Source organism: Bemisia tabaci, chromosome 1, assembly GCF_918797505.1.
Source record: "Bemisia tabaci chromosome 1, PGI_BMITA_v3".
In the NCBI taxonomy this organism is placed as follows: Eukaryota; Metazoa; Arthropoda; class Insecta; order Hemiptera; family Aleyrodidae; genus Bemisia; species Bemisia tabaci.
The window spans coordinates 86,406,335-86,434,326 of record NC_092793.1 but is presented as its reverse complement, the minus strand read 5'-3'; the positions used below and the strand labels follow the sequence as shown (position 1 = coordinate 86,434,326).

Sequence of the window (27,992 nt, the reverse complement as noted above, 5' to 3'; positions counted from 1 at the left end):
CTCCCAAAGCTCGAATTTCGCTCAGCGACTGATGATTTTGAGCAGTATAGACCAGCAGGGTCATTTGACATAGTTCTATTCTCAGGTTTTGAGTGACCGTACCCATTATTTTTCGGAAATTCTTCGCGATATCGGTAACCTCAGGCGGCTTGAACAGCAGTCACTAAGACGGTTAAGAACAGAGCTTGAAGTTTCAGTGGAATTGGCTTTGAAATAGACAGCGCAATCTGTCGTTGATAGTGGAAAATAAGCTTGTCGAGTGGCGTCGTTCGAATGGCCGGGAGCTAGTTGTCATTGACAACAACTTCCGACTTGACACTCAAGAAGTTATCTGAATTCTACCGAAAAGAGATTTTTGTCCAAATGACTTTTCTTCTTTTTTTTATTTTTAGCTGAAATTCAACAATTATTACTTAGAAGCTAAAACTTGAGGTGTCGAATTTAGATTGGTTTTGTCAAGTTGAGTCATTTCGTAGGTAAGTGTTATTTTTTTTGTCATTAGCTCTGATTTTGAGGTTCTTTGTGTTTTAGGTATAGGTAATAAAAGTAGATATATCAAGACTAAGTATTTTGTGCATTTTGGATCAGGTACCTAGCGTCAGTTACTCCATGGATGCCTGTTAACGAGCTTCAACTATAATTTTCTGTGACATTCGAGCAACACCAAGGTCTGGATTTGGCTTCAAAGTTGTTTTGTCACTCCCAAATTAAATCGAGCGAATTATACCCAAAATAAAAAAAGAAAAGCCGTTTTAAACCAAAGCTGTAAAATAATATTAAAAAAGATAATTGCGTGTATCCTTGTTTCCACAATTTACAGGACCCATATAGCTACAGTGAAAGTCGATAGACAATTCCTTGTTCTGTCTTCACCTGTCCTTTTTTGGGTGGGGGAAGGGGGGGGGGATTGGCAATCAGCATGACTATAGGCAATGAGAAAAAAATTCTCTGTAAATAGTTGTAAAGGCCACAGATTATAGAAAGATATGATTCGTTGCAGTCATACTTTTTTTCTCTTTTTCTGTGCAGACCTTACATTGAACTGAGCCAAATATTACGTAAGGCAGAAAAGAGGGATCAACCCTCCTTCAACAGTTTACTATATTGTCGTTTTGGACTGCAGTATAATCAATTATAAAATTATATGTTTCTAAACAGATGTGAGTGAGGGTGTGTGTGTGTGAGGTGTACGTGTTGGTCCCCATATTTGTTAAAACATACCTAACTGAGAAACTGAGCGGAAAGGACAAAAAAGTTTTAACAAATCGAGACGATTAGGTAGCTGTGTACGGAGGTGGAAAAACGGCGTGAGTGGCAAAATTAATCAATTTTATGCCTATATTTAATCTTGCTCAAAGTTTCAATTTTTCAAAATATATTGCCGAATAAAGTTTATTAGATCTAAAAGTCTGGATTTATATCCTCAGTAAGACACTCCTCCAGGATTTAATTTATTTGGTAGTTTATCATTTTAATGGAGATATATTATTATGCTTACTTATCATTGATAAAAAGCAATTTAATTCCGTTTTATGGGAATATTAGATCGAAAAACTAAAGGTACGTATTGCTGAATATATGGAAGGTTAAAGTGCCAAGGGAAGGTAAAATCTGAATGGATTGTCACACTAAATCAATGTTTTACTGAAAAATAGTAGTTCAGGATAAATCAACGGTTAATTCGGCAATCACATAATTCGGTTTGCGACGTCGCAGACTTCCTGTCATACTTTATTTTTTAAACGGAAAACTACTCAACGGCAATTCCTTAAAACTGCCGTTATTTTTCATCTCCGTACGAGGAAAATTCTGCAAAAACCTCAAGGAATGACGTCAATTTGTTCTCCTTTAAAAAAATAACATAGAGGCAGAGATTTTTAGACACGCAAACGAAATATGTGATTGCGGACTTACGCCGTCGAAATATGAAAAAAAATGAGGATGGAGTGACTACCCGCCCGGCAAGGGAGCAATGTGTACGTTGCCGCAACGTTGCAAGGCAACATTTTTGATGATATTGTTTTGTAAAGGTAAAGCAGCAACGTTTAAGCAATGTTTCAGCAATGTTGCCTGACATTATATTTTAGACAATATTTTCAAAACGTTTTTAGAAATGTTTCTGGAACATTATTAAAAAACGTTTCAATAAATATTTCTTAGATATATTGTGACAACGTTGTTAAACATTATTAGTCAGGGAGAAACACGATTTGACCCGGAACAAATTGCTGAACAAACTTTTCCTATGTAAACGTCATCAGTAGGTCCTCCTGAACAACATACCAAAAGTTTACCACGGTCCGACACCGGAACACCCCCCAAAATGCCTAAATTTCAAAATGGCGGCCATAATGAGGCCTCTGGGATTTCGGTTTTTTAAAATGCGCATATAGTGTCATGTGAGGTATCAATCCCTGTGTAATTTTGGTCGTAGAACTCAGATATGAGGTCAAGCAGATGCTGTGCTGCAAATCGGAGGGGACACTTTTCCACTGTTTCAGGTGTTCTCCTTTCTGTTGTTTCTCAACAGATGATTTTCTCCAATCAATATAAGGGAATGCGCCCTCATACAATGTCGCAAAAATATGTATATGTATATACAAAAATAAACAAAAATTAATTGATAGATAATTCAAAAAATAAAAAAATTAACAATCTATACTATATAAAAATATACAAATGAAGATAAAATTAAAAAAAATAAAAAAATAATTTAAAAATAAAAAATAAAATAAAAAAAATAAATATAAATAATTAGAAAATAATTTAATACAAAATAAAAATACCAAATAATTATAATAATAAAAAATAATTCTAATCTTATACTATAGTAAAAAATAGTAAAAAAAAATAAGGCCTTTTTTGTGTGTACGTCCGTGTCATTTCGCATTCTCATTGGTCTTTCATTAACCAATCAGAAAACGTCATTGAAAATCCCCGGGAAATTTAAATGTATTCTTCCGTAAAGGAATTATTGATAGGTAGACAGGTATAAAAATGGGATGTATTTCTTCTAATAACCAGGATAAAAGGGAGGATTATTACCTATACAGGATAGTCCTAGAAAAACGGGATGTACCTATATTAATAAACCGGGATAACAGGAAGGATATCGATCATTGTGTATCGATATTCGATACATCGTTTGTTCTAAAGCAGTATTGACTGGGATAAAACGGGATTTCTTCATAATAACCGGGATAAAAGGGAGGAATTTTACATCCTATACGGGAGAGTCATGGATGAACGGGATGTACCTATATTAATAAACCGGGATAACAGGAAGGATATCGATCTTTGTGTATCGATCTTCGATACATCGTTTGTTCTAAAGCAGTATTGACTGGGATAAAACGGGATTTCTTCATAATAACCGGGATAAAAGGGAGGAATTTTACCTATACAGGATAGTCATGGATGAACGGGATGTACCTATATTAATAAACCGGGATAACAGGAAGGATATCGATCTTTGTGTATCGATATTCGATACATCGTTTGTTCTAAAGCTGTATTGACTGGGATAAAACGGGATTTCTTCATAATAACCGGGATAAAAGGGAGGAATTTTACACCTATACAGGATAGTCATGGATGAACGGGATGTACCTATATTAATAAACCGGGATAACAGGAAGGATATCGATCTTTGTGTATCGATCTTCGATACATCGTTTGTTCTAAAGCAGTATTGACTGGGATAAAACGGGATTTCTTCATAATAACCGGGATAAAAGGGAGGAATTTTACCTATACAGGATAGTCATGGATGAACGGGATGTACCTATATTAATAAACCGGGATAACAGGAAGGATATCGATCTTTGTGTATCGATCTTCGATACATCGTTTGTTCTAAAGCAGTATTGACTGGGATAAAACGGGATTTCTTCATAATAACCGGGATAAAAGGGAGGAATTTTACCTATACAGGATAGTCATGGATGAACGGGATGTACCTATATTAATAAACCGGGATAACAGGAAGGATATCGATCTTTGTGTATCGATCTTCGATACATCGTTTGTTCTAAAGCAGTATTGACTGGGATAAAACGGGATTTCTTCATAATAACCGGGATAAAAGGGAGGAATTTTACCTATACAGGATAGTCATGGATGAACGGGATGTACCTATATTAATAAACCGGGATAACAGGAAGGATATCGATCTTTGTGTATCGATCTTCGATACATCGTTTGTTCTAAAGCAGTATTGACTGGGATAAAACGGGATTTCTTCATAATAACCGGGATAAAAGGGAGGAATTTTACCTATACAGGATAGTCATGGATGAACGGGATGTACCTATATTAATAAACCGGGATAACAGGAAGGATATCGATCTTTGTGTATCGATCTTCGATACATCGTTTGTTCTAAAGCAGTATTGACTGGGATAAAACGGGATTTCTTCATAATAACCGGGATAAAAGGGAGGAATTTTACCTATACAGGATAGTCATGGATGAACGGGATGTACCTATATTAATAAACCGGGATAACAGGAAGGATATCGATCTTTGTGTATCGATCTTCGATACATCGTTTGTTCTAAAGCAGTATTGACTGGGATAAAACGGGATTTCTTCATAATAACCGGGATAAAAGGGAGGAATTTTACCTATACAGGATAGTCATGGATGAACGGGATGTACCTATATTAATAAACCGGGATAACAGGAAGGATATCGATCTTTGTGTATCGATCTTCGATACATCGTTTGTTCTAAAGCAGTATTGACTGGGATAAAACGGGATTTCTTCATAATAACCGGGATAAAAGGGAGGAATTTTACCTATACAGGATAGTCATGGATGAACGGGATGTACCTATATTAATAAACCGGGATAACAGGAAGGATATCGATCTTTGTGTATCGATATTCGATACATCGTTTGTTCTAAAGCTGTATTGACTGGGATAAAACGGGATTTCTTCATAATAACCGGGATAAAAGGGAGGAATTTTACCTATACAGGATAGTCATGGATGAACGGGATGTACCTATATTAATAAACCGGGATAACAGGAAGGATATCGATCTTTGTGTATCGATCTTCGATACATCGTTTGTTCTAAAGCAGTATTGACTGGGATAAAACGGGATTTCTTCATAATAACCGGGATAAAAGGGAGGAATTTTACCTATACAGGATAGTCATGGATGAACGGGATGTACCTATATTAATAAACCGGGATAACAGGAAGGATATCGATCTTTGTGTATCGATCTTCGATACATCGTTTGTTCTAAAGCTGTATTGACTGGGATAAAACGGGATTTCTTCATAATAACCGTGATAAAAGGGAGGAATTTTACCTATACAGGATAGTCATGGATGAACGGGATGTACCTATATTAATAAACCGGGATAACAGGAAGGATATCGATCTTTGTGTATCGATATTCGATACATCGTTTGTTCTAAAGCAGTATTGACTGGGATAAAACGGGATTTCTTCATAATAACCGGGATAAAAGGGAGGAATTTTACCTATACAGGATAGTCATGGATGAACGGGATGTACCTATATTAATAAACCGGGATAACAGGAAGGATATCGATCTTTGTGTATCGATCTTCGATACATCGTTTGTTCTAAAGCAGTATTGACTGGGATAAAACGGGATTTCTTCATAATAACCGGGATAAAAGGGAGGAATTTTACATCCTATACAGGATAGTCATGGATGAACGGGATGTACCTATATTAATAAACCGGGATAACAGGAAGGATATCGATCTTTGTGTATCGATCTTCGATACATCGTTTGTTCTAAAGCAGTATTGACTGGGATAAAACGGGATTTCTTCATAATAACCGGGATAAAAGGGAGGAATTTTACCTATACAGGATAGTCATGGATGAACGGGATGTACCTATATTAATAAACCGGATAACAGGAAGGATATCGATCTTTGTGTATCGATCTTCGATACATCGTTTGTTCTAAAGCAGTATTGACTGGGATAAAACGGGATTTCTTCATAATAACCGGGATAAAAGGGAGGAATTTTACCTATACAGGATAGTCATGGATGAACGGGATGTACCTATATTAATAAACCGGGATAACAGGAAGGATATCGATCTTTGTGTATCGATCTTCGATACATCGTTTGTTCTAAAGCAGTATTGACTGGGATAAAACGGGATTTCTTCATAATAACCGGGATAAAAGGGAGGAATTTTACCTATACAGGATAGTCATGGATGAACGGGATGTACCTATATTAATAAACCGGGATAACAGGAAGGATATCGATCTTTGTGTATCGATCTTCGATACATCGTTTGTTCTAAAGCTGTATTGACTGGGATAAAACGGGATTTCTTCATAATAACCGGGATAAAAGGGAGGAATTTTACTCCTATACAGGATAGTCATGGATGAACGGGATGTACCTATATTAATAAACCGGGATAACAGGAAGGATATCGATCTTTGTGTATCGATCTTCGATACATCGTTTGTTCTAAAGCAGTATTGACTGGGATAAAACGGGATTTCTTCATAATAACCGGGATAAAAGGGAGGAATTTTACCTATACAGGATAGTCATGGATGAACGGGATGTACCTATATTAATAAACCGGGATAACAGGAAGGATATCGATCTTTGTGTATCGATATTCGATACATCGTTTGTTCTAAAGCAGTATTGACTGGGATAAAACGGGATTTCTTCATAATAACCGGGATAAAAGGGAGGAATTTTACCTATACAGGATAGTCATGGATGAACGGGATGTACCTATATTAATAAACCGGGATAACAGGAAGGATATCGATCTTTGTGTATCGATCTTCGATACATCGTTTGTTCTAAAGCAGTATTGACTGGGATAAAACGGGATTTCTTCATAATAACCGGGATAAAAGGGAGGAATTTTACCTATACAGGATAGTCATGGATGAACGGGATGTACCTATATTAATAAACCGGGATAACAGGAAGGATATCGATCTTTGTGTATCGATCTTCGATACATCGTTTGTTCTAAAGCAGTATTGACTGGGATAAAACGGGATTTCTTCATAATAACCGGGATAAAAGGGAGGAATTTTACCTATACAGGATAGTCATGGATGAACGGGATGTACCTATATTAATAAACCGGGATAACAGGAAGGATATCGATCTTTGTGTATCGATATTCGATACATCGTTTGTTCTAAAGCAGTATTGACTGGGATAAAACGGGATTTCTTCATAATAACCGGGATAAAAGGGAGGAATTTTACATCCTATACAGGATAGTCATGGATGAACGGGATGTACCTATATTAATAAACCGGGATAACAGGAAGGATATCGATCTTTGTGTATCGATCTTCGATACATCGTTTGTTCTAAAGCAGTATTGACTGGGATAAAACGGGATTTCTTCATAATAACCGGGATAAAAGGGAGGAATTTTACCTATACAGGATAGTCATGGATGAACGGGATGTACCTATATTAATAAACCGGGATAACAGGAAGGATATCGATCTTTGTGTATCGATATTCGATACATCGTTTGTTCTAAAGCTGTATTGACTGGGATAAAACGGGATTTCTTCATAATAACCGGGATAAAAGGGAGGAATTTTACCTATACAGGATAGTCATGGATGAACGGGATGTACCTATATTAATAAACCGGGATAACAGGAAGGATATCGATCTTTGTGTATCGATCTTCGATACATCGTTTGTTCTAAAGCAGTATTGACTGGGATAAAACGGGATTTCTTCATAATAACCGGGATAAAAGGGAGGAATTTTACCTATACAGGATAGTCATGGATGAACGGGATGTACCTATATTAATAAACCGGGATAACAGGAAGGATATCGATCTTTGTGTATCGATCTTCGATACATCGTTTGTTCTAAAGCAGTATTGACTGGGATAAAACGGGATTTCTTCATAATAACCGGGATAAAAGGGAGGAATTTTACCTATACAGGATAGTCATGGATGAACGGGATGTACCTATATTAATAAACCGGGATAACAGGAAGGATATCGATCTTTGTGTATCGATATTCGATACATCGTTTGTTCTAAAGCTGTATTGACTGGGATAAAACGGGATTTCTTCATAATAACCGGGATAAAAGGGAGGAATTTTACCTATACAGGATAGTCATGGATGAACGGGATGTACCTATATTAATAAACCGGGATAACAGGAAGGATATCGATCTTTGTGTATCGATCTTCGATACATCGTTTGTTCTAAAGCAGTATTGACTGGGATAAAACGGGATTTCTTCATAATAACCGGGATAAAAGGGAGGAATTTTACCTATACAGGATAGTCATGGATGAACGGGATGTACCTATATTAATAAACCGGGATAACAGGAAGGATATCGATCTTTGTGTATCGATATTCGATACATCGTTTGTTCTAAAGCTGTATTGACTGGGATAAAACGGGATTTCTTCATAATAACCGGGATAAAAGGGAGGAATTTTACCTATACAGGATAGTCATGGATGAACGGGATGTACCTATATTAATAAACCGGGATAACAGGAAGGATATCGATCTTTGTGTATCGATCTTCGATACATCGTTTGTTCTAAAGCAGTATTGACTGGGATAAAACGGGATTTCTTCATAATAACCGGGATAAAAGGGAGGAATTTTACCTATACAGGATAGTCATGGATGAACGGGATGTACCTATATTAATAAACCGGGATAACAGGAAGGATATCGATCTTTGTGTATCGATCTTCGATACATCGTTTGTTCTAAAGCAGTATTGACTGGGATAAAACGGGATTTCTTCATAATAACCGGGATAAAAGGGAGGAATTTTACCTATACAGGATAGTCATGGATGAACGGGATGTACCTATATTAATAAACCGGGATAACAGGAAGGATATCGATCTTTGTGTATCGATCTTCGATACATCGTTTGTTCTAAAGCAGTATTGACTGGGATAAAACGGGATTTCTTCATAATAACCGGGATAAAAGGGAGGAATTTTACCTATACAGGATAGTCATGGATGAACGGGATGTACCTATATTAATAAACCGGTATAACAGGAAGGATATCGATCTTTGTGTATCGATCTTCGATACATCGTTTGTTCTAAAGCAGTATTGACTGGGATAAAACGGGATTTCTTCATAATAACCGGGATAAAAGGGAGGAATTTTACCTATACAGGATAGTCATGGATGAACGGGATGTACCTATATTAATAAACCGGGATAACAGGAAGGATATCGATCTTTGTGTATCGATATTCGATACATCGTTTGTTCTAAAGCTGTATTGACTGGGATAAAACGGGATTTCTTCATAATAACCGGGATAAAAGGGAGGAATTTTACATCCTATACAGGATAGTCATGGATGAACGGGATGTACCTATATTAATAAACCGGGATAACAGGAAGGATATCGATCTTTGTGTATCGATCTTCGATACATCGTTTGTTCTAAAGCAGTATTGACTGGGATAAAACGGGATTTCTTCATAATAACCGGGATAAAAGGGAGGAATTTTACCTATACAGGATAGTCATGGATGAACGGGATGTACCTATATTAATAAACCGGGATAACAGGAAGGATATCGATCTTTGTGTATCGATATTCGATACATCGTTTGTTCTAAAGCTGTATTGACTGGGATAAAACGGGATTTCTTCATAATAACCGGGATAAAAGGGAGGAATTTTACTCCTATACAGGAGAGTCATGGATGAACGGGATGTACCTATATTAATAAACCGGGATAACAGGAAGGATATCGATCTTTGTGTATCGATATTCGATACATCGTTTGTTCTAAAGCAGTATTGACTGGGATAAAACGGGATTTCTTCATAATAACCGGGATAAAAGGGAGGAATTTTACCTATACAGGATAGTCATGGATGAACGGGATGTACCTATATTAATAAACCGGGATAACAGGAAGGATATCGATCTTTGTGTATCGATCTTCGATACATCGTTTGTTCTAAAGCAGTATTGACTGGGATAAAACGGGATTTCTTCATAATAACCGGGATAAAAGGGAGGAATTTTACATCCTATACAGGATAGTCATGGATGAACGGGATGTACCTATATTAATAAACCGGGATAACAGGAAGGATATCGATCTTTGTGTATCGATCTTCGATACATCGTTTGTTCTAAAGCAGTATTGACTGGGATAAAACGGGATTTCTTCATAATAACCGGGATAAAAGGAAGGAATTTTACCTATACAGGATAGTCATGGATGAACGGGATGTACCTATATTAATAAACTGGTATAACAGGAAGGATATCGATCATTGTGTATCGATCTTCGATACATCGTTTTTTCTAAAGCAGTATTGACTGGGATAAAACGGGATTTCTTCATAGTGACCGGGATAAAGTGGAGGAATTTTACCTATACAGGATCGTCATGGATAAAACGGGATGTACCTATATTAAGAAACCGGGAAAACAGGAAGGATATCGATCTTTGTGTATCGATCTTCGATACATCGTTTTTTCTAAAGCAGTAATGACTGGGATAAAATCGGATTTCTTCAGAGTGACCGGGATAATATGCAGTAATTTTACCTATACAGTATAGTCATTTATAATAGTGGATGTAACTATGTTAAGGAACCGGGATAAAACACATCAAATGCATCATGAAACATAGCAAACACATCAAACACATCATGAAACACGTAAAACGCAATATACACATCATGATACACCTAAAACACATCAAACACAACAAACACATCATGAAACACAATCAAACACATTAAACACAACAAATACATCATGAAACACAATCAAACACATCAAACACAACAAACACATCATGAAACACAATCAAACACATCAAACACAACAAACACATCATGAAACACAATCAAACACATCAAACACACCATGAAACACAATCAAACACAACAAATCGCATGTATCGATAATCGCACGTTTCGATAACCGCATTTATCGATTCCAAATTCCCCCAAATTTCCCCATTTATACAAAAAATTACGAATCTTCCTATTTCTCTACTGTTAGCGTCATTCATGCGTTAGTAGGCGTTGATGAAAAATTGCAATTTATTGCAATTTTATCTCTATAAAATCGCGTTCGATAAAATCGCGATTTTATTGCAATTTATCGCGATTTTTCTCCCGATAATATTGCGATGATTCGCCGTCGATAAAATCGCGATTTTTTTATCCGATAATATTGCAATAAATCGCGACGTCGATAAAATCGCGATATATTCTCCGATTAAATCGCAATTTATGGGGATCACTACTACTCGGGAATTGCAGCAGCAAATCCAAAAATTGTTACGCATCACCGCCACTCTTTAATTTAAATATCAAACCGACCTGTGGCCTTTTATCAAGGTTAATATAAATACATCCCGTTTTATTAATGACAAACCTATTATATTTCGTTTATATTATATTATATTCTATCCTATTTGCTTTCCATCCATTTTATTTTATCCCATATAAACCGTTTTAAACTGATTATTCACCTTTTTTTAAAACTCCAACCTTAATTGAAGTAAGTTTTTAGCTAAATTGAAGATGATCTTTTGAATGAATAAGCACTTAACAGAACTTCAGCAGTATTAATATTAATACAATTTACGAGAATAATGTAAAGTAAAAAAAATTAAGTGATATTTTCATAACGAATTGACAGAATATACGAGGGGGTTGGGCCGCGGAGCGGCCAGGGGGCGGAGCCCTCTAGTATAATTAAATAAATAATTAAAATAATAATAATTTTATTTATATAGAATGAATATATTTATTCAATTCTTTTTTAATTTTTTCCATACTCATTTTTTTTAAAAACTTGATCTTCCTAATATTATGTTCAGTATCCTTCGTTGTAGAATTATGCACAGAAATGCAAGAATATCATTGCTTTCTATCATTGAACCAGATCTAGGGATGTTTATTAATGCTAAATAACCAAACTCTATCACGCGAGCGTCCGTAGCTGAGTGGCAGCGACACACGGGCGTTCACTGAAGTTCAGCAACGTCGGGCGTAGTTAGTACTTCGATGGGAGCCCGCTTGGGAACCCGGGCGGAGCGCGGCTACTATCGGACTTAGAGTGAATTTCGGGTGCCTAAAAAACGCTTCTCTGCGGTCCACATTGAATTCTAGGAGTAAAAATGCAGAGTACTCCTAAAATAAATCACCAAAATTTTTTCACCGTATTTTTGCAACATTCCCATTATGTTGCTAAAACGTATTTTTGCAACATTCCCATTATGTTGCTAAAACACATTGCAGACACATTGCCAATCACGTTCATGCAAGCTGACAAAATTACACGTTGTGGCAACGTTATCACAACGTTGCCCGAATACGTAAATGGCGAAATTGCAACGTTTTGGCAACGTTGCCACAACGTAATTTTGCCGGGCGGGTATGTTACTCCAAAAAGTAGTTTATTGGAGAACGGTGTACCTAACCCGCAACGGTTCACCCTCCATGTTTCCATTTACTCATATTGAAGCGCAACATTTACTTTCAGGCTTGAGAAGAATAGTAATTACTCGAAATGGAGGAGAATGGTGGACCGTATTACTCCAGTGAATCAAGTCAGGTGCCAGGTCGACGCACGCCGCTTGGTGCAATGGGTTTAGGCAGTTACTACTATCCAAGTGGCTCTGGTGGGCTCACAGACGAAAATAGTCCAGAGTCACCTAATGCTCAACATTTAAGGTTGGTGGAGACTACTGAATCTTATTATATATATGGATAATTTTACCTTGTTTTCAGCGTGCAGCCAAGTAGTAACTCATTACTTACTGCGACGTTTCGCGCCACATGGGGGGCACCTTCAAGCAGGCTTTATACACATCACATTTATTACGTGAAAACTCAAAACTATTCGTAAAATAAAAGCAGGTTGAGTGTCTACGCGAAATGTTGAAACTAACGATTGTCCACGCGGAATTTTCTTACTATAGTAAAAACATATAAGGCCTTTTTTGTGTGCACGTCCGTGTCATTTCGCATGCTCATTGGTCTTTCATTAACCAATCAGAAAACTTCTTTGAAAATCCCCGGGAAATTTAAATGTATTCTTCCGTAAAGGAATTAATGATAGATAGACACGTATAAAAATGGGATGTATTTCTTCTAAGTAACCAGGATAAAAGGGAGGAATATTACCTATACAGGATAGTCCTGGAAAAACGGGATGTACCTATATTAATAAACCGGGATAACAGGAAGGATATCGATCTTTGTGTATCGATCTTCGATACATCGTTTGTTCCAAAGCAGTATTGACTGGGATAAAACGGGATTTCTTCATGATAACCGGGATAAAAGGGAGGGATTTTACCTATACAGGATAGTCATGGATAAAACGGGATGTAACTATATATTAAGAAACCGGGATAACAGGATATCGATGTTTATATATCGATATTGGAGATATCGTTTGATTTAAAGGAGTATTGACTGGGACAAAAGGTGATTTACGGGATTTCTTCATATGACCGGGATAATATGCAGTAATTTCACCTATACAGTATAGTCATGGATAAAACTGGATGTAACTGTGTTAAGAAACCGGGATAAAACACATCAAATGCATCATGAAACACATCAAACACATCATGAAACACTTAAAACACAACAAACACATCATGAAACACAGCAAAGACATCATGCAACACAGCAAACACATCATGAAACACATGAAATACATTAAACACAACAAACACATAATGAAACACATAAAACACATCAAACACATCAAACACAACAAACACATCATGAAACACAATCAAACACATCAAACACAACAAACACAACAAACACATTATGAAACACAATCAAACACAACAAACACATCATGAAACACAATCAAACAAATCAAACACATCAAACTGATAATCGCATGTATCGATAATCGCATGTTTCGATAACCGCATGTATCGATTCCAAATTCCCCCAAATTTCCCCATTTTTACATATAATTATGAATCTTCTTATTTCTCTACTGTTCGAAATAATATTGATTTAATTTTTGATTATTAATAATTGTATGTATTTCATTACAATTCCCCACTCCTATCTTTGCGACTTATTTTTCATTATCAGTTGCATTACTTCATTATCATGTGATGAAAAACAGCTGAGTATTTTTTCACCATTCGGTTTCACCTCTTGGTTCGGTAATTATAAATCTTCTTTTTTCTCTACTGTTCGAAATAGTATTGATTTAATTTTTGATTATTAATAATTGTATGTATTTCATTACAATTCCCCTCTCCTATCTTTGCGACTTATTTTTCATTATCAGTTGCATTACTTCATTATCATGTGATGAAAAACAGCTGAGTTTTTTTCACCTCTCGGTTCACCTCAAGAAAGGAAGCAGAAATCAAATAGTCAAATCAGCTTTAATAAGCTCTCCTTAATGGAAACATTTCAAAATCTTCCACTTGAAAAAAAATATGAGAGCAAACAACGAAGAATTCAGTGAATGGCTGCTAGCAATCGGAAATGGAAAGAAAGAAATAGTTGAATTTCCATCAGAAATGATATGTAGGTAATGCAGAGCAATAGTGGGTATCCGCAAGCATAGGTGCATATGTTTATGTACCTACATTTACCCGCTAGACATGTGACTACACAACTCTGGGACACTTAGTTGTGCAACTACATATTAACATCACCTTTACATTATGCCTCAGACTATGATTTAATTACAGCATACCGATGGTGAAACTGCCACACCAGCCAGATAGCACCCAATGTTCTGAGAATATTCCAACAATGTTCCTACATTTTGAGCAGCATTTTAATAATCAGAGAATATTCTGTATCAGCAGCTAAACTCAGAATATTCTCAGAATGTTCATCATCTTCCACTACGCATGTGTAGGAGAATCCTCCAGCTACATTTGCATCATGCAAGGTAACAACGGATGACGTATGTTATGCGAACATGCTCAATAAAATAGAAAATGAACAAAAACCACTCACCAACTAGCTCGAATCAGTAATCCACTGGGTCAGGAAAATCCACTTGACAACAATTAATCCAAATTTCCAATTAGAACTGGTGTAAGTACACAGAGAAACACTTGAAAACACTATGGGTGCATTGTAAAAAAAATCTTAAGCACTCTTTAGCGTAAGTGAAAATTAGCACCATGATTTAATAGCTGATCAATACAGAACAGCACTCTCAGAAAAGCTCTGACACAACACCATTTTTCAGTTTATTTTTACTTCTAGGAGAAAAATGCATTTTTCAAAAGATCCGACATCATCGGCCATCGCTCGTCAGCAATGAATGAGATAAAAATAAAGCTTAAATAATTTCACAATTTACTCCGATCATTGATGATATTAAGGTAGCCATTGATTCTCTACCCGACGTCCTTATCACATATAACAAGGAAGGTCAAGAGCACAGAGCAAATGGCACTAAGCAGCGCGATGCACATGTGATATCGCAAGTTCCGGAAGTGTCGATCTGCAAAAATACAAAGCGAGAAACAGATCATCATATTGATCCACCTACAATTAATGACCGTCAATAGAGACAGACATTCAAATACGTTATAATAAATAAGCCACCATTTGTTAACAGAACAAAGTTTTCGTGAGAGTAAGACCCTTCCGTCTGGAGGGACGAGGACCTTCCTTGGACCTTTCCTTCCGAGAAACACTTAAAAATGGACCACTTTACTACTTACAGGTCTGAGCTGCTGAATGAATTACATTACACCAGTCAATAAAATTTTAAACTCACGCCCTCACCGTCGAATGTTGACGGATGACCTGATCTATCGCTGAATATACATAAGTAGGATGAGAAGTTGGCACATCTGAAAAGCTGAGCGGTCATTTTTGTTTCAGCTCTAGTAGTATTTTAAAATTTAACAACTATCTGTTGCCTTAAAAGGGAAGAAATAAGTGCAACACCAGCGCACCACTGCAAATGTGCGATTTGTCAAATTTCTAGGGATGAGGTGTTTCAAGTTTTCGCTAATAAATTAGCCAGCCAATTCAAGTAAATGACAGAGGATACGCAGTGAGGATGCCTTTCTGTAAGTCAGTATATTGAACGGACGGGTGAAAGAACTGTTGTCTCACAGTAGCTAGGTAACAGTCGGCAAACTATTTGGGCAAGTAGAGAGTTCTCAATTTTTAATTTGAATACTTGGAATCAATAGATGCCATTAGACTGAATTGAAGTACGCAAGGGTGTGATGATGAAAAAAAACATTGTTGATAGCATTTTTAAAGAATATAACGAAGAAACATTAAAAACATCAATACTTCTTGCATCCAGAAATTGTGAAGTTGACAGATTGAATGAAGAAGTACTTTCAAAAATGGAAGGAGAAACAATTGTGAGTGAAGGATTCAGTTGGGTAACTGCAGTGGACGGAGACCTAACAGACCAAAACGAGTTAACTCTAAGATATCAACCAGAATACTTAGCTTCATTGAACCCTTCAGGAATGCCAAGTCAAAATTTAAAGTTAAAAGAAGGAGCAGTGGTTATGTTACTACGCAACATTTGTATGGAGGATGGATTGTGCAATGGGACAAGATTAATTGTCTTAAAAATAAACAAATACATTTTGCATTGCTCAATTTTAACAAGAGAAAATAAAGGGATAATAGTTGCACTACCAAAAATTACACTTAACACAAAAGAAGAAACAAACCTACCTTTTGTTTTGAATAGGAAACAATTCCCCGTTAGATTAGCATTTGCTATGACTATTAGTAAAAGTCAAGGGCAATCATTTGACAGAGTAGGAATTTTTATAGATGAAGAAAGACCAATGTTCGCTCACGGGCAACTGTATGTAGCATTGTCTAGATGTAGGACTAAAGAAGGTTTAAAAATAAGAATCATTAATTTTGATGGCAACAAAAATAAAAACACAGCAATGAACATTGTGTATCAAGAAGTTCTGCAATAACTTTGTTTATTTTCTACTGTTAAAATTGAGGAATGCAATATGTACCTACTAATTATCTTCAAAACAATTAATTTTGTCACTATGAACAAAACATTTTTTATTATGAATATAACTTAAAACAAGCAGTGAACTCCAACACAATGTGTTAATAAGGCGCTTCATTAAATCGCACATATCAACCCCTACAAACAATAATGTATAAAAAAAATTATGTGATGTTTTCATCATTAATTAACAGAATCTAAGAGGGGGTTGGGCCGCGGAGCGGCCAGGGGGCGTAGCCCTCTAGTTTTTTTTTAAAAAAAACAAGAAAACTAAAACGGTGGCCACCACGATACCCAGGCTCGTATGATTGCTCAAAAATTGGCCGGTAAAGAAAGAGAGTACGTCGTTGAGAGGAGCTAACAGACAAAAAAAAATTACTTTTTTTTCTACCGAAATATAAAGGGAAATAAAAATTAATTAAATGCTGATAAACGATAAGACGCTGGCATATACATTATTTTTTCGCCCCCTCCATAATTTAATATATAATAGCCAAATCAAGCTTCTTTTACCGCAAAATACACTAAAGAGCTGTATATAATATTCATAGAGTGTGGTACGCAACTAGCCGACCAGCATGCAGCACTTGAAACTCGCATTTACTACTGAATATCTCTCCCTCATCTCTCTTCGATCTATTTCCCTCTCATCAAGATTTACCTGCACGGGAATAATCAGATACCGTAATGATGAGAGGCTTGATTTGGCTACATCAAATATTAAATCATGGAGGGGGGGGGGGGCGAAAAAATAATGTATGCCAGCGTCTTATCGTTTATTAGCATTTAATTTATTTTTATTTCCCTTTTTTCGTTAGAAAAGAAAGGAATTTAACTCTAATGATTGGTCATTCTTTAGGCGGAAGGAGCTTTGCACCTTTCTGTATCCGTTATCAACTGAAGCGGGCCCCAGGGGAAAAGGTAGGGAGGGGTGGCACGCGAGTATACACTCCGCGCGCTTCGACAATAGCGCGCCACGCCAACTTTGAACGGTCACAACTTTTGAACCATTCATTTCCCCAAGTTCAACGATAGCTCGTTTTAAAGCTTGAATCAAGGACTTTCATTTAAATTGGTTTTTGTGATGATTTCGATGCGTCCCTTTTAGAGAAATCCCCGAAAAACTGAATTTTTTGGGCTTGAAAAATCAAAAAATGATTTTTTTATGTTGAAATATTACCAAAAATAGACACTACTATACATCAAATGAAAGGTCTCGTCAAGAGCTTCCATTTGAGCCCAAGATCAAGTTGATCCGATAATTCGTTCAAAAGTTATGGTGGTCGGAGTGTTTGACCTTTGACCCCCTGCCCCCCCCTCCACCTGGAGGGCTAGACGAGAACTGACACCGGATTTAGGCTTCTCCGATGATACGTTATGATTCCTGAAAGTATGGATGGAAAAGCTCTTGCGGCCATTTCCTGTGGAAAATGGGACAACCTCTTTGGCAATGGAATGTATAGAAGAACAGATATTGGCCTCACTTAAATGCAATGTAACCTTCTTTAAACGGTTTGTAGACGATTGCATCACATGTTCTCCAAAAAATTTGCATATGTGTACATTTTAGAGCACTTCAATTCGTTTCGTCCCAAAATCCAATTCACCATAGAGACAGAAAAAAATGGATCACTTAATTTCTTGGGTATGGCCGTAGACCATTACGAAGGTCAAAAAATAAATACTAAGTGGTATCAAAAACCAGCATCGTTTGGTAGGTACATGAATTATTTTTGAAATGGACCGTTTCAGTGGAAAACAAATTTTTTGAGAAACTTATTTTAACGCGCTTCCAAGTTATCAGATAAACAATACCGCCGGGAAAGCATGAATGAAGTACGTACCATTGCTATTAGGAAATGGTTGTCCACCTACTCTGTTGGACAAGATGATGCGTAAATGCAGGTATATTTGTGAGAAAGAAGAAAATAGAATTTCAATGGAGAACGTAGATGTTGGCAACGTTGTGAAATTGCCATTTATAAGAGGACTCAGTGAAAAATTGAAAAAGTGCTGGAAGCCCTATAACTTCTTTCCAGTTTTCAGTATCCCAAATTCAAATAAACGGTTTTTCTTTTTCTTGAAATTGAAGAGTACATATACCACCTGAAAAAACCTCCGGTGTAGTTTATAAGATAAACCAGCTGCTCCGAGGAATCTATCAATTACCTCGAAGGAAACGACTCCCCTGGGGATAATACTTAAGTATAGGATTTTCATATTTTCCTAAAATGGACTAGAAAACTTTTAGGTGACCTATCAAACATCTTCCTGTCAAAGCCTTTACTTGTCCGACGTGAGGTGCATACCGAGCTGTGTAAGGCGTGTTTTTATATAATCAATTACCCAATATTCAATTTACTTTGCTCTTTACAGGTTACAATCACAACAATTCACCAGCAGCCTCAGAGGTAGCTCTGGAAAATCAAAATCCCGGCAAGGAAAGTCAGTTCGATTGAATATAAATGCTCGAGAAAGGAGACGAATGCACGATTTAAACGACGCTCTAGATGAACTGCGAAGTGTGATACCGTACGCTCATTCACCATCAGTGAGGAAACTGTCAAAAATTGCAACCCTCTTGTTAGCTAAGAATTATATTCTCATGCAAGCTAATGCACTGGATGAACTTCGAAGACTTATCACTTACATTCAGGTTAAAAAATTATTCAAATATTACGCTAAAATAAGTAAATCACTTCAGTGTCCAAAAACCCCGATAAAACTGATCACCTCACTGAACCTAAGATTGGGTGACTTTTGAGGCAGGGTTCTAATGTCACCTAAAATGTGACGAAATTTTAGGTGACACCTAAAATTTTAAGCTGATATCAGCTAAAAAAGTACCTACTTACAATTTTTAGGTGCCACTTCATCAGTGCCAAAAGCAGAGACATAGAGAGGCTTTCAACTAACTTCTTGGTGATAGGTGAAAGCTTTTACTTTCGGGGATTCAACTTTTCTTTATGGGAAATTATGGGTCGTTTTCAGCTAAAGGGTCAAAAGTTTTGCCTCCACTTTTTATTTTTCATAATATTTATTTATTATTCTCTTCCGAAAGTTCACTGACAAGGTTGGCCCGATCATTTTCTGAACAAAAAAAAATTGTATAGTTCAATGCTGGTACTTGCAGCGAGGCATTCCCAAAATTTACATTGGTTTCAGAAGAATTTTGGTGCGAAAATGTAGGTAGGCTTTTCGTCATTTCGGTGACAAACTTCACGTTCTACTTCACCACTTTCTAAGTAGTTGATTTCATGCATTAAAATTATTTTTTCCTTAAAGGCACTGATCAGTGCAGTCATGCATACGTTATGACCACTTGAGAACCATTATAGCCATATGGGATCGAGAGTTATACAGAGGGGTGCGTAGCCAAAATAACGGCTAAACCTAACTCGAGGTTTACCCTCTGAATCCAAATGTCTGGTAGTTCTGAAATGAGCATAACTCTTGGTTGAGCAGTGTCTTTGGGTAAAAAATAATTTTATGCATGAAATCAAGCAGAAAGGGGTGAAGTATAGAGTGAAGTGTGTCGCCCAAATGACCGCGAAAAGCCCACATTTTTGCACCGAAATTCTTCTAAAACCAATGTAAATTTTGGTAATAACTCCCCACTCAGCATGATTTCTTAAAGCAATGTTGTTATTTGCTGACATATATTGATGTAATGTTACTAATATGGATGGAATGTAAAATCAGTATTGTCAGGATAAGACTGACAATATCAACATTGATGTAAGCTTGATAGACCGGCAATCAAGGAGATGTCAAGAAGTGTCAACCTGATAACAATGTTGACGGGGGCATATCAATATTATGTAAGATTATTGTAATGTTACTTCAACCTTACTATCAATGTTGTTGCAATGTTCATGCAAGTCCCTGGCAGTAGCACATCAACATTGATGCAATCTTACCTCATTCTTACTAAGATGGATATAATATGGCTGCAATGTTGATGTGTAAGATGTGCAATATTATACTAAGATTGTATTAAGGTTCTATGCTGAGTGGGTGCAGGCGTATCAGCATCGAATAGAGTCCCTTTATACCCAGAATTACGACAACTCACTTTTGGTTGGGCTGAAAGTGGCCTAAAAAAAATCCAATTCTGATTGGTTCTCGCTCATGGAGTCACAAACGAGTGCACCAAGATGGCGGTGACTCGAATGTAAACGAAAATAATGAAAATATCACCTAATTGTGGTTTATCAAGAGTAAATTGTTATTTCCATCGGTCCAAAATGAAAGTAGATTAAGCAATTATTCACAAACCAATCTCATTTTATTTTTAATCGATCAATTTTGTTGATGTTGTTGTTTTTGTATGACAGACATCGCAGGATTCCTTATCTTTAACCCTCAAATCGTTCGTTTGGGTGCACCCGATCGTGCCTCCATGGCCAGCCAAGGCCGGCGGCCAGTCAGCTGATAATCGAGTTGTCCTAACTCTGGTTATAAAGGGACTCTAGCATCGAACTCTACGAGCTTTCTTCGTCCAGCAAACGTTGCGTCAGAAAATACGAATCGTCTCTGATAATAGCTGATTTTTCCCGCCAATTTTCCAATCCGCCTAGTGCCCACGGGCTGGGGCCTTCATGGATAATAACACGTGGTTGATTTTTCATCGAAAATATCTCGATAACCAGAAAGAACTCATACACCGGAGATTTCAGAGATCAATTATCAAGATTTTTATGAAGAGATCGATGGGTAATACATAACACTTTTTTCTCAAACGCACCAAACAGCTCGACTCAGAATTTTTCCTTTTTTTCAACTTGAAATATGACACCTGGTGTCATACCTTGGCCCGTGAATTAAAAAAAAAAATAAAGATAGGTACTTACAGAAAACATTCAGGTATGATAGGAGCGGAGAAAAATGTGCACCTCTGTATATTTAAAAAAAAAATTATTTCCTTACAGGCCCAGGGCACAATGACAATGCCTCCTGGATTCGATTTGCATGCAGCAATGCACCCTGGAAAACCATTAACATCACCGCCACCGTCCGCAGAACAAAATTTCTCACAAGAAGTATAATTCCAACAAATAATAAGTTGGGAGGACTGTGATGAAGGGATGAGAGTGGCTGAAGAGATTGTGTATTTTGAAAGTCCAAAATGACAAAATTACTGGAATTGGGCGAGACTCTTCGACGATAGTTAGGCAACGCACTGCGACGCATCATGAAGTACAGATTGAATACCTCCTCGTTGACGGGAGCTGTAGCAGAACACGCAGCACCTGGTATAATGCAACTGGACTCATACTTGTAGGTACTACTCGTTGCACGGCACATTTTAAAAGGAGAATTAATCCATGGTGATGACCTTAAAGTGGTCGTATGACGTCCCCAAGTTTATTAATCAATATTGGTTTTGTGAGACTTATTTTGTCTTATATATTACTTCCTACGTAGTTTCAATTCACCACACGTGCCCATTTATCCCAAGAGAGTTAAGAAAAAATGCGCTCAACTTATTTTAAGAAAAGCTTATTCTTGACAAATTTGAGCAAGGTTAATCTTGTAGAGTAACATGTTTCTTTTCGGCCTGAAATATCATTGGGCCATTAAACACAAAAATTGTTGAGCAAAAGAATTTAATTACATCGGAAGTCTTCGAGGAGCGGTATAACGTAACTGCATGTATATGAGCGGTTCCAAGAGACTTTGTTCAATCCTAATTCGTCCGATGCATTTTTAGTAAAAAAAAATCGTCCGATTTGTGAATTGAGGGGCTTGGAGGACAAAGGCACATTAGTGCAGTTTTCGAAAAAGTTGAGATGTTAATGCTTTGAAACAAAACTAGTCTTAATGAATATGCTGTGAAAAATTCGCTCTCAAATTCCCATTATTACGCGTTAAAAAGACAGTTTGAACTTTTTTTCCACTATAAGGATCCATCAGGCCCCCCACATGGGGGGGGGGGGGGCTGCCGGGACTCCAGCCTGGGGGTGCCCGGTAGGGCACCCCAGAACCACAAAACTTTCCATTTGTATTACCAATTTGCCGGCAAAAGTATCCCTCATCTAAAACATGTTTCCGTCTCAGTATTCGGCTCCAAAAGTGAAATTAGTCCACTCAATCTTCTAAATTTAATACATGGAAAAAAACTGGAATCGATTTTCGTAAGTGTAACGATTGCCATTCGAATTTTCTTGACACTTCCCGTCACCGTCGCTTGCGGAGAACGAGCTCTCAGTGGACTTGATCATACCCTCAAAACATGGTAAAGAGCTAGTACAGGAGAGGATTGTTTAAATTCATTAGCGCTGCTTTACATCGAGCACAGGCTAGCATCATCATTGGATTTTTCGGACGTCATTCAGGCCTTCTCCAGCATGAAAGCCCCCTAAAAAAATACTACAAAAAGTCGACATATTTTCAGTCTTTTCATAAGTAATGTCTTTCTCTGTTTTCAAACCTCATATTTTCGCAGGAGTAAGATGATTTTTTTTTCTATATGAAAACAAAAAACAAAAAAAAAAAAAATTTTATACGTCGAATGTTGTTTTTTTTCATAACGGCTCACCACAAATTTCCAAACGACTGCAATAATTCTGAGATTTTAAAAAGGGAAAAATCTTGCATAAACTAATCTGAATAAGTGCGAAAATAGCATGAAATCACTCAGATTGGAGGCAAAATTTTAAAAAATCGGGGGTGGCCCAGGCCCCCCGAACCCCCCAGACCTCCCTTAGATAGTTTATTAAAAAGGGGGCCCGCTAACTGATCCGACCCCGGGGCCCACCGATGCATGTGGGGGGCCTGGGATCCAATGGATCCCAGGCCCCCCACATGCATCGGAAGAGTCTTCCGCATTTCAAGGCCCATTGCACTCCTTGCGGTTCAAGACTGGGGCCCCAAGGTTACCTTCGAGGCGCCAATGCCGCTCATTTTGAAGTCTTACAAATTTTCTTTTCCCTTGAGTGAAATTTTGTATATTCTTTTTAAGCCCTCGAGGGGGCCCCAGAGAGGTTTCTAGAGAATTGATGGTTGGGGATCCCCAACCGCCCACCCGGGCCAGTCCGCCCTGGGATCCATGCAATTTTGGAACTTCAAACACGTTCATCTCGGAGCAGCAAAAACTGCACTTATGCACCTTTGTCCTCCAAGCCCCTCAATTGGTCCAGTACCTTTAAGTCGTTCATGATTATTTCGTCCAATGTGCTAGTGCTAATTTGTCCACCTTACAATTTGCCCACCGATCATCTTGTCCATTTTCGAATCAACAGAATGGACAATTATGTAAATTAACAATTCAACTGATCGCATTGGATGCAGAAATGAACAATCTAAGTTATTTTCTATCAAAAGAGATCTTTGAACCGCGTTAAGCAAAAAGCCATATCAACTATTGCCAAATTGAATCGGGCAAGTTAATTTTTTACAGTATGTTGGAATTTTCTTCGTCAACTCTTGCGTTTAAAATCAACATAAAGCTGAAAATCTCAATACAGAGGGGAAAAGCTCATATGAGTACAATTTTCCCTCAAAGAGATAATGCGCTTGGTGGTGTTTGGCGCAACACTAGGAATGCCCACTCAGGAAGGCACTGCAGACGCGTTTCGGCTTTATTGGGCCAATCCTCAGTGCAGCGCAGTCTCCTGAATTTCCTGAATTGTCATGCTAGTGTTGCACCAAACAGCGTACCTCTTTGAGGGAAAATTGTGCTCATATGGGCTTTTTCCCTCTGTATTGAAATTTTCAGCTTTATGCTGATTTTTAACACACGTTGGCTAAAAAATTCCAACATTCTGTCAAGACCTATGCATCTACCGCAATCAGTGTGTGTTAATTTTTTACATGAAAACGGTTTGTGCGGATTTTTGTGAAAATTTCAATGAATTTTCTGCATAGCACGAGGCAAATTCCTTACGATTTTCAAAGGATTCCGTGCGAATGTTCTCCTGAAAAAAAAAAAATTAAATTCCCCAGTTAAATTTGGCAATAACTGATTTGGATTAGATCACTTTTAAGTACTAAACGCGGTCCATTTCACTATCCGTTTGGCAAATTAAAGATATTTATGTTTGTTAATGAAATTTGCATAACCTATAACCTATTAATGTCAAAATTAACTGTAAACTCTTCATATTTTTTCTTTTTTTTCTAAATTTGTGCAATAATCTCTGAAACTTGTATTCCATTCATGTACTTCTTTTGGTTTCCTTTAACTGTACATTTCACGTTTGCATAGAATCCGGTGCACATAAAATGAAAGGCAGGATTTCTTGTGCAAAATTCTAAAGTTTAGCCTAAAAAATGACCGTCCTACGAGACCTTACGGAACCTCCCTCGTTTAGATCAAGAACAGAATAAATATTTTGAATTCAGATTCTGATATCCTCTTTAAAAATTAAAAAAAAAATCCAGTAAATGAAGGCAGAATTTGTTTAAAAAATAAATAAATCGCTTAAAAATCAACAATTCTGGCAAGACGGTCCCAATACTCTTGTAAATGTGTTATAACTGGAGGGGTAGTGCCAACAATAAGGGTAATAGAGCGAGTTTGAATTGCTGTAAAATGGAAATGCACCTATTTACCAGTTCATGACGATTTTTTTTCTTCCCTTTCACTACTTAGCATTTTCATGTCATCTAGCACCTTCAAATTTCAGAGATGGCAAATTACTGCGAGTGAAATAATCATAAATTTGACAGTCAACTCCTTGATTTTAAGTTCAAACGTATTTCTGAATAAGTTGTGGAGGTCTGTCGCCAAGGTAATGTAGCATCGCGTCCATGATATTGGACTCCATGCTCACCTATATGGTATTCGGTTTCTTATCACATCCAAGATCTTGGACTCCATGCTCACTTTAATGAGGGATAATTTTTTTAGAAAAATCGAAGTGAGCATAGCATCCAAAATTGTGGGATGCAGGTATTCTCTGACAACACACGAGCATATGGTCCAAAAATTTATTAAGACAAGTTTTGTAAAATAAAGACGGACAAATGTGTTTTCGTAAAAGAATTGTGCATTGGTTAGGTTAGGTCAGGTCAGGTCAGGTCAGGTCAGGTTAGGTTAGGTTAGGTTAGTTCAAGTTAGATTAGATAAGAGAAGTATACGATTTTCTATCATAATGAACTTTAAAACTAAGAATGGTCTATACTTGCTATTGGACTCCATGCTCAAGCAAAGAAGTGAGAAGTTTAGCGATGAGCATGGAGTCCAAAATCTTAGACGAGATGAGCATGCAAGTTTATCAAGGGTGAGCATGGAGTCCAATATCATGGACGCGATGCTACATAATCGTCGCCAATCGAATTTCACAGCCTTGAAGGGTACGCTAGAATTTAGGTAAGAGTAGTTTTTTGAGCATTCATGTAATCCTTCCTTTGTCGTTTCACCTTCAATACTTGAAGCTATATCTTGGTGCCTAAAAAATATTGGCTGCAGCTGACACTAAAATGATACATATCGGGACCGTCTCGCCAGAATTGTTGATTTTTTCAGCTATTTTTTTTTTTGCTCTTTTTAAAAATTCTGCCTGCATTTACTTGAGTTTTTTTTTTTTTTTAATTTCCAAAGAGGATGCCAGAATTTGAATTCAAAATATTTATTATATTCTTGACCTAAACGAGGGAGGTCTCGTAAGTACTACAATGGTTTCTTACATAGCTTTTGTAGGTAAGAAGAGTTGCGGATATCTGAAATGTAGGGGAATAATTAGCTAAAAAGTAAATAAAGGTTTTTGATGTAGAAGAGTTGAATTTTTTGTTCCTAAAATGCAAAACGTAAATGAAAGTGAGATTAGGAAATGGTAAAAATTCTTGACTTTAAAAGATATCAAATATTTTGAGGTTTAAGACTGAAAGGAGAACTGCTTGCTTTATCCCTCGGCATCCTCTCTTAGGAAACAAATCCATCAATGTTTCCATAGATTAGCGACTTAGGCGACTAAACTTGCCTCGAAGGTAACTAGTTGCGTCAGACGCTAACGAAGGGGAATTCTCAGCGGAATTAACTGCCACTTAGCTCGTTGTAGTTCTGGGCCGTACGTGCACTTAAAAAATGTTGACCTCTAATGATATCAGACATTTTGAGGTTTAAAACGGGGAACAGAGTGGAAATGACTGTTCTTTTTTCCTTTTGTAATTTTCAGAGATTACCTACCTACTATTTTTCCCCCTTTTGCTTTCGTAATTTTTTTAGATACATACTAATTTTGTGAGAAGATCTCAAAGGGTTGACGGGTTCTTTTGCCCTTTTTGAAGGTATTTTGGTGGCTTATACACGTTATTTTTGGGTTTTTCTCCGCATGCTCTGCACCTCGAGACTCCTATGAAAAGCGAAGAGAATTTTTTGCAATGAATATTGGTGGCTAAGGCTTCATTACAAATATAATCGCCTCTTTATGTAACAAGTCTATCAAAATGTATAAGACAGGGAAAAATAGGTTGCATACAGGCACTCACATTTAAATACTGCCAGTATTTACTACTGCCAGTTTCTATCCACTTTTAACGGAGCTATGTTGTGATGCTGAAACTAAGGACGCGACTTAAATATTGCTTTTAAAAAATTATAATTGGTCTAGTTCAGTCTAAATAATATGCATTCAGAGTATGTATCTAAATTTTTTCTGCCTGTTATTTTTGTTTTTGTTTTACCCTGCTAAAAATGATGAGTATGCTATTCAGAATTCGCCGACTCACATAAGTAAAATTTCCTACTTATATGAGTAGAAATCCTACTCATATCACCAGAATATTCTACTCATAAGAATAGAAAAGTTCAACTCATATGAATTCAATTTTTTTCATTTTTCCGAAGTGGTGTTTTTGACCAGGATACGGTGACATATTATGTAAATTTGAAAAAAAAGAACATTTTGTTCTTATAATTTTTCGATGCGGTGACTAGTTAGTTTCTGAGATATCGGACACAGTAGATTCAACGCTGAACTCATGTGAGTTGAAATCTCTAGTCCTATGAGTTGGAATCTCTAGTCAT

The 27,992-nt window shown here is 37.0% G+C and overlaps 1 protein-coding gene across 2 annotated transcripts; it reads left to right on the top strand.

The window, feature by feature from the left end:
- On the top strand, positions 1-25,365 carry Oli (basic helix-loop-helix family member olig). Of its 2 annotated transcripts, XM_072306359.1 has the most exons (5): positions 1-476; positions 1,159-1,307; positions 12,545-12,735; positions 19,397-19,676; positions 21,952-25,365. In XM_072306359.1, the coding sequence occupies exons 3-5, from the start codon at positions 12,572-12,574 to the stop codon at positions 22,066-22,068; spliced, it is 561 nt and encodes a 186-aa protein (XP_072162460.1). In that variant the 5' UTR covers positions 1-476; positions 1,159-1,307; positions 12,545-12,571; the 3' UTR covers positions 22,069-25,365. The 2 variants fall into 2 exon arrangements, with proteins under 2 accessions (XP_072162460.1, XP_018913262.2); XM_019057717.2 differs by lacking the exon at positions 1,159-1,307 and having other exon boundaries at positions 21-476.
- The last annotated feature ends 2,627 nt before the right edge of the window (positions 25,366-27,992 follow it).

What these genes read in the sequence shown, in the direction of transcription:
- Oli (XM_072306359.1), top strand. Translation starts at nt 12,572, where the DNA reads ATGGAGGAGAATGGTGGACCGTATTACTCCAGTGAATCAAGTCAGGTG. An exon ending in CCTAATGCTCAACATTTAAG is followed by an intron (nt 12,736 to 19,396) that starts GTTGGTGGAGAC and finishes TGCTCTTTACAG; the next exon opens with GTTACAATCACAACAATTCA. An exon ending in GACTTATCACTTACATTCAG is followed by an intron (nt 19,677 to 21,951) that starts GTTAAAAAATTA and finishes ATTTCCTTACAG; the next exon opens with GCCCAGGGCACAATGACAAT.